Genomic DNA, 8,578 nt, shown 5'->3' with positions numbered 1-8,578 from the left:
GTGACACATCTACTCAGCAAGTTTATATATGTTTGAGACTCTTTTACATAATTAGTCTCATTATAAAACAATCAAATACAAAGTGTATGAAAACAAACATCATATATTGTGTACGGTATCATCATAAACATAGACATGATACAGAAAATACAGAAGTGTGTATGTGACATCGTGAATAACAATACATAATAACAAAAACATTAAAAACAACTGATTACATTATAATCATTTATGCAGCAGTGGTGTAAAATCCATTGGCATATCCTCACTCACCAATCAGAACTTCAGACTCAACTACTCCATTCAAGTGTGTTGCAGCACTCTGCTGCATCCCTCGTGGTAATTGAAATTCGACACATCAGTGTAATCCCCCGAGGCGGAAGTAAATCATCACTCCGCAGCAGAGAGCATAGATCGCATCCATATGATGTAATGCGTGTCAATGCGTTCCACTGAGTCGCCCCATGTATCATGGCATCGTAAGTTGCTAAGCAACTGCTGTAACATTACTATAAACATCCATTGACACGGCTATGTCAGTCAAAAAGTCATGAATGTAAAAAATACAGATATATTAGTAAATGCTCCCTATAGTAAGTGATGGAGATATTAGGAATATCTAAAAGTAGCTTTATATCGGCTTTTAAAGATGATCCACACGTGGGTTCAAAGACCTCTGTATACAACCAAGTACTCAGAACGATCTTGTTCCCAGAGTTATGGGACCACATAGTCACGTCTTCACGTGTCCAGGATGTCACATTATCCTCATACGTGTAACGGACCCATATTATCACACTAGTGATATGATATATCATAAGACAAAAGAATGCATGAGAATCCCTCTCGCTTTTAATATCTCTCTATCACTTAGAAACCTAATAGGAGACTAGAAACAATTCAACAAATAATAAACATATTTTATTGATGCAATAAGACTTGATGCATTGAACATAGCCCCGTCAAATATCATAGTACAATAACATTGAAAAATAATTAAAGAAGTTCCGAAGTTCTGTTGGGAGTGGTATTCCAATCTAAAAAAATACAAAACATAATTGTTTTTAGTATTTATAAGACATTGACAGTAAATATGAGATATAGATATTGATATTAATGTGTCAACAATCATCATACTGAAGAGAACATCAAGAGAACACGAGGGAACGGAGCTCATAAGGCTATTCTATCTACAACAAATTCTACATTAAGTCCACAAGGTTTTAAGGAGTTCAGTAAAAATATCCATCTTAATTCTTTTTTGTGTAAAACCAGATGGCGATCACCACCAAATTGTAATGGAGGAACATGGTCCAGAATCATAAATGTTAGATCCCTTTCATTGTGACCATGTTCCGAAAAATGTTTAGCTACAGGTAAATCAAGTTTCTTTTTACGTATAGAAAAACGGTGATTGTTTAGACGAGTTTTAAAGGAACAGGTGGTTTCACCCACATAAAGGAGGCCACAGGGACACCATAGCACATATATGACCCACTCTGAGTCACAGGTGAAATTGTGTTTAATTTTAAACTGTTGTCCAGTCAACGGATGTCTAAAAAATTCCCCTTTGCACATCAAAGCACAATTAACACATCTGTAACATGGAATATTGCCAGGTTTTAGTGGTTTAAAAATAGGTTGTGTCGTTTTCTTATGATCTGGCATTCTGGTTTTCACCAGTCTATCTCGAAGATTTTGTGGGCGTCTATAGGACATAAGTGGATCATTATTCAATACATCAATGTGTCCAAAACTATTGCTAATAATTGGCCAATGTCTATTCATAATTTTGGAAATGTCTCCACTTCTATCATTATAAGTAGAGATAAATGGAATACGTTTCCGTTTTCCATGCGCTGACGGTTTTTTAGACTGCAATAAACTGTCCCTCGCTACATTATCAATCTTCTTTCTATGTGTCCACAGTAATGTTTTGGGTTAACCTCTTTGTAAAAAGTTACTAACCATAGTGTCTAAAGATATATCAAGATCCTCCTGTCTGTCGGTATTGCGTTTGGCCCTAATCATTTGGCTGTACGGCAAGGACCTTACCATACTTCTCGGATGGCAACTATCAAATCGTAACAGAGTGTTCCTATCGGTCTCTTTCGTGTACATTTTAGTTCTAATTATATTATTCACAATAGATACAGTAACATCCAAGAATTGGATATTATCCATAGAATGTATCATCGTAAATTGAATATCATCATCTATTGAATTAAGAAACCTATGAAAATCAATTAATGTAGTGACAGTGTCAGTCCAAATGAGGAAGATGTCATCTATGTATCGCCACCACTTCAAAACATGTGAGAAGTGGTGGGATACATAGACCGACCCCTCCTCAATGTTGTCCATGAAAATGTTGGCGTACGTGGGAGCCATGTTAGACCCCATGGCCGTTCCTTTCAACTGAATATAATAACTCTCTTTGAATATGAAATAGTTAGATGTCAAAATAAGTTCCACTAATGAAATAATAAACTCACAAGTAGCATTGTCATAGTCAGAAGTCAATAATTTACGTCGTACAGCATCAAGACCCTTGTTGTGGTCAATCGAGGTATAAAGAGATGTAACATCAAAGGAGACCAAAATGGACCCCTCTGGTAGTTTTATAGATTTTAATTTCTGTAGAAAATCAGTGGTGTCTCTAATATAAGATTTGGAGTTAATAGCAAAATTTCTCAGCACTTTGTCCACAAAGATAGAGATGTTACTTATTAATGAGCCCCGGCCAGATACAATAGGGCGACCTGGTGGGTTCATTAAATCTTTGTGGATTTTTGGTAATATATATAAGCAAGGAGTAACAGGAAATTCAACAGTGAGAAATTTATGTAGCATTTGATCAATTATATCTTCATCTAGAGCTGTTTTAATAAGTGAAGTAATTCTTTTTGAAATATCCTGTCTAGGATCATTTTTTAGTACTCTATATACATTGGTATCTGCTAGTTGTCTGTAACATTCTCTCAAGTACATATCTGAATCCATAACCACGATTGCTCCACCCTTATCAGCAGGTTTTATAGTGAGATCATGGTTATGGATCAACTCATCTAATGCCACCATATCAAGAGTAGTCATATTAGGCTGTTTAAAGCTCAATTCACACGTTTGAGACCTAAGTAAAGCAATATCTTTCTGTACTAGTTCTCTAAAGGTTTCTATCGCATGTGATGCTATAGGAGGTTGGAACACACTCTTATTAAATAACCCCAGTTTTTTAAGTGATAGTATCGGAAGGGTATCCTGTATTACTGTATTAACCGGTTGTGTTTCAAACCAGACCTTCAATTTAATAGATCTGACAAAACTGTAAATATCCAACTCTAATTGAAACCAATCAATATGCTGATTAGGGCAAAATGACAACCCTTTTGATAATAATTGTAATTGTGTATGAGACAATTGATGTTGAGAGATATTTACCACTGTGGTTTGGGCAGAGTCCTCTTGGTGCTGTCCTGCACCGGTTTCTGCCCTTTCTGATGAGTAGATTTTTGAAAACGGGTTCTTCCTTCCTCTGCTTCTCCTACGACCTGCTCGTCTGGTTTTCTTCTTTTTGATTTGTCCAGTGGGCTGGAATCTAAAAAATCTTCATTATTACTTGGAGGATATTTCTTAGTATGGAATTGATTACGGGAATCGCTTTTATTGAAAGCCGGTTCATTGCTTCTTTTGTTGTCACGTCTAAAGGCTCCATCAGCATAATTGAGAGAATTGTCCCAAGTGTAAACACGTCCCATAGAATAATCTGTTTGATCACGGAACCATTTCTTCTTTTTGGTTTCTTCTATATCCATCCTCACTTTATTGAGCGTCATACGTAATTTCTCCATGTGTACATTAAAATCATCAGTTTGCACCAACGTTTTGAGTGTGTTCTCCAAATCTTGTACTTTCACCCTTAAAGATCTCAGATCTCTCTGCAAAAAATCCATATTAAGTAATATGGTTTCCAAGGCATATTTGCTTGCGAGTTGCTCATTTTTATTCCTGAACTCTTCGTGTTGCATATGCATCGTTGGTTTAAGTAAAATTCTCATCCCCCGTGGGATCATGTTGTTTCTATAGTATTGTCCCAATGTGAGTAGATGTAATTCAACATTAATCAGACGTCGTGACTCAAATTCCAGATTTCTCTTGATGTCAGTAATAGAAGGAACACTTAAAAATGACACATCACCCTCCGCTCCACTCAGGATTCTTTCAATGTCCTCTTCAGTAAAAACAGCAGCAGTATTGGATGAAACATTCCCAGCAGGTATATTGACCTGCTCCATGTTAAACGAGTAAATGATGGTTGAAAAAACGTGGTGCAAGCTAATGGAATCCAGATATAGCACACAAGAAGACAGCAGCACTCACTAATGAATAATCGACCAGGTGCCCAGCAAAACGTCCCGATCCTAGGACGTATAATGATATATAGCAGAAGAAAATTTGCAGCACTCCAACATGAAAAAAATGGTGGTTTATTCAATCCAAACTAACAGCAACGTTTCAATCCTACAATAGGATCTTTATCAAGCCTAGTGACACATCTACTCAGCAAGTTTATATATGTTTGAGACTCTTTTACATAATTAGTCTCATTATAAAACAATCAAATACAAAGTGTATGAAAACAAACATCATATATTGTGTACGGTATCATCATAAACATAGACATGATACAGAAAATACAGAAGTGTGTATGTGACATCGTGAATAACAATACATAATAACAAAAACATTAAAAACAACTGATTACATTATAATCATTTATGCAGCAGTGGTGTAAAATCCATTGGCATATCCTCACTCACCAATCAGAACTTCAGACTCAACTACTCCATTCAAGTGTGTTGCAGCACTCTGCTGCATCCCTCGTGGTAATTGAAATTCGACACATCAGTGTAATCCCCCGAGGCGGAAGTAAATCATCACTCCGCAGCAGAGAGCATAGATCGCATCCATATGATGTAATGCGTGTCAATGCGTTCCACTGAGTCGCCCCATGTATCATGGCATCGTAAGTTGCTAAGCAACTGCTGTAACATTACTATAAACATCCATTGACACGGCTATGTCAGTCAAAAAGTCATGAATGTAAAAAATACAGATATATTAGTAAATGCTCCCTATAGTAAGTGATGGAGATATTAGGAATATCTAAAAGTAGCTTTATATCGGCTTTTAAAGATGATCCACACGTGGGTTCAAAGACCTCTGTATACAACCAAGTACTCAGAACGATCTTGTTCCCAGAGTTATGGGACCACATAGTCACGTCTTCACGTGTCCAGGATGTCACATTATCCTCATACGTGTAACGGACCCATATTATCACACTAGTGATATGATATATCATAAGACAAAAGAATGCATGAGAATCCCTCTCGCTTTTAATATCTCTCTATCACTTAGAAACCTAATAGGAGACTAGAAACAATTCAACAAATAATAAACATATTTTATTGATGCAATAAGACTTGATGCATTGAACATAGCCCCGTCAAATATCATAGTACAATAACATTGAAAAATAATTAAAGAAGTTCCGAAGTTCTGTTGGGAGTGGTATTCCAATCTAAAAAAATACAAAACATAATTGTTTTTAGTATTTATAAGACATTGACAGTAAATATGAGATATAGATATTGATATTAATGTGTCAACAATCATCATACTGAAGAGAACATCAAGAGAACACGAGGGAACGGAGCTCATAAGGCTATTCTATCTACAACAAATTCTACATTAAGTCCACAAGGTTTTAAGGAGTTCAGTAAAAATATCCATCTTAATTCTTTTTTGTGTAAAACCAGATGGCGATCACCACCAAATTGTAATGGAGGAACATGGTCCAGAATCATAAATGTTAGATCCCTTTCATTGTGACCATGTTCCGAAAAATGTTTAGCTACAGGTAAATCAAGTTTCTTTTTACGTATAGAAAAACGGTGATTGTTTAGACGAGTTTTAAAGGAACAGGTGGTTTCACCCACATAAAGGAGGCCACAGGGACACCATAGCACATATATGACCCACTCTGAGTCACAGGTGAAATTGTGTTTAATTTTAAACTGTTGTCCAGTCAACGGATGTCTAAAAAATTCCCCTTTGCACATCAAAGCACAATTAACACATCTGTAACATGGAATATTGCCAGGTTTTAGTGGTTTAAAAATAGGTTGTGTCGTTTTCTTATGATCTGGCATTCTGGTTTTCACCAGTCTATCTCGAAGATTTTGTGGGCGTCTATAGGACATAAGTGGATCATTATTCAATACATCAATGTGTCCAAAACTATTGCTAATAATTGGCCAATGTCTATTCATAATTTTGGAAATGTCTCCACTTCTATCATTATAAGTAGAGATAAATGGAATACGTTTCCGTTTTCCATGCGCTGACGGTTTTTTAGACTGCAATAAACTGTCCCTCGCTACATTATCAATCTTCTTTCTATGTGTCCACAGTAATGTTTTGGGGTAACCTCTTTGTAAAAAGTTACTAACCATAGTGTCTAAAGATATATCAAGATCCTCCTGTCTGTCGGTATTGCGTTTGGCCCTAATCATTTGGCTGTACGGCAAGGACCTTACCATACTTCTCGGATGGCAACTATCAAATCGTAACAGAGTGTTCCTATCGGTCTCTTTCGTGTACATTTTAGTTCTAATTATATTATTCACAATAGATACAGTAACATCCAAGAATTGGATATTATCCATAGAATGTATCATCGTAAATTGAATATCATCATCTATTGAATTAAGAAACCTATGAAAATCAATTAATGTAGTGACAGTGTCAGTCCAAATGAGGAAGATGTCATCTATGTATCGCCACCACTTCAAAACATGTGAGAAGTGGTGGGATACATAGACCGACCCCTCCTCAATGTTGTCCATGAAAATGTTGGCGTACGTGGGAGCCATGTTAGACCCCATGGCCGTTCCTTTCAACTGAATATAATAACTCTCTTTGAATATGAAATAGTTAGATGTCAAAATAAGTTCCACTAATGAAATAATAAACTCACAAGTAGCATTGTCATAGTCAGAAGTCAATAATTTACGTCGTACAGCATCAAGACCCTTGTTGTGGTCAATCGAGGTATAAAGAGATGTAACATCAAAGGAGACCAAAATGGACCCCTCTGGTAGTTTTATAGATTTTAATTTCTGTAGAAAATCAGTGGTGTCTCTAATATAAGATTTGGAGTTAATAGCAAAATTTCTCAGCACTTTGTCCACAAAGATAGAGATGTTACTTATTAATGAGCCCCGGCCAGATACAATAGGGCGACCTGGTGGGTTCATTAAATCTTTGTGGATTTTTGGTAATATATATAAGCAAGGAGTAACAGGAAATTCAACAGTGAGAAATTTATGTAGCATTTGATCAATTATATCTTCATCTAGAGCTGTTTTAATAAGTGAAGTAATTCTTTTTGAAATATCCTGTCTAGGATCATTTTTTAGTACTCTATATACATTGGTATCTGCTAGTTGTCTGTAACATTCTCTCAAGTACATATCTGAATCCATAACCACGATTGCTCCACCCTTATCAGCAGGTTTTATAGTGAGATCATGGTTATGGATCAACTCATCTAATGCCACCATATCAAGAGTAGTCATATTAGGCTGTTTAAAGCTCAATTCACACGTTTGAGACCTAAGTAAAGCAATATCTTTCTGTACTAGTTCTCTAAAGGTTTCTATCGCATGTGATGCTATAGGAGGTTGGAACACACTCTTATTAAATAACCCCAGTTTTTTAAGTGATAGTATCGGAAGGGTATCCTGTATTACTGTATTAACCGGTTGTGTTTCAAACCAGACCTTCAATTTAATAGATCTGACAAAACTGTAAATATCCAACTCTAATTGAAACCAATCAATATGCTGATTAGGGCAAAATGACAACCCTTTTGATAATAATTGTAATTGTGTATGAGACAATTGATGTTGAGAGATATTTACCACTGTGGTTTGGGCAGAGTCCTCTTGGTGCTGTCCTGCACCGGTTTCTGTATATATATATACAGCCAGGCCCAATACCACCCCCTGATTGCCCATTCCCAACCAGACTTAAATTTAAAAAAATATGCATCGCTTACTCTTGTTCGTAGGGGGCACGTCTCTGATCCCCAAGTATGTCAACGTTAGAACACTATATGAAAGACAGCGCATGTCCTCATTGTGTGCTGCATCGCATACAAGGTCTTGACGCATGTGTCCACCGCGGAGCTGACCTTTGCCAGGGCCTAATGTGGCAGTCTAAGGGAAACCGGGGAGTGCCCCCTATGATTCCCATTCCCCTCCTGGCCCGGTTGTGGTCGCACCACCTGCCACTGCGATCATTACACCACTGCCTCCCCCACATTTCACGGTAGGAACCACATATCCAAACATCATTCATTCATTCACCTTCTCTGCATTTAACAAAGACATGTCCACTGCCTGCATTCCTTGCCCCCGAGAAAGTATACTTCTCTTATTTACCTTCCTTAGTAGTTGTTGTCTTGCAGCCATTCTACCATTGAGGCCTGATTTACGCAGTCTCCACTGAG

The 8,578-nt window shown here is 37.0% G+C and overlaps 1 protein-coding gene across 1 annotated transcript; it reads right to left on the bottom strand.

Moving 5' to 3' along the window:
* Positions 1-956: 956 nt before the first annotated feature.
* Positions 957-4,540, bottom strand: LOC142652807 (uncharacterized). Its single transcript, XM_075828488.1, has 2 exons — positions 3,442-4,540; positions 957-1,037 (listed from the first exon to the last, which is right to left on the bottom strand). Coding segments are annotated over exons 1-2 (855 nt in total). The 5' UTR covers positions 4,296-4,540; the 3' UTR covers positions 957-1,036.
* Positions 4,541-8,578: the final 4,038 nt, after the last annotated feature.

This window comes from Rhinoderma darwinii, chromosome 5 (assembly GCF_050947455.1).
Source record: "Rhinoderma darwinii isolate aRhiDar2 chromosome 5, aRhiDar2.hap1, whole genome shotgun sequence".
NCBI lineage: Eukaryota > Metazoa > Chordata > Amphibia > Anura > Rhinodermatidae > Rhinoderma > Rhinoderma darwinii.
This window is presented reverse-complemented; position numbering and strand designations above follow the sequence as displayed.

Coding starts and splice junctions, on each gene's coding strand:
- LOC142652807 (XM_075828488.1), bottom strand. CDS start 4,295: ATGGAGCAGGTCAATATACCTGCTGGGAATGTTTCATCCAATACTGCT.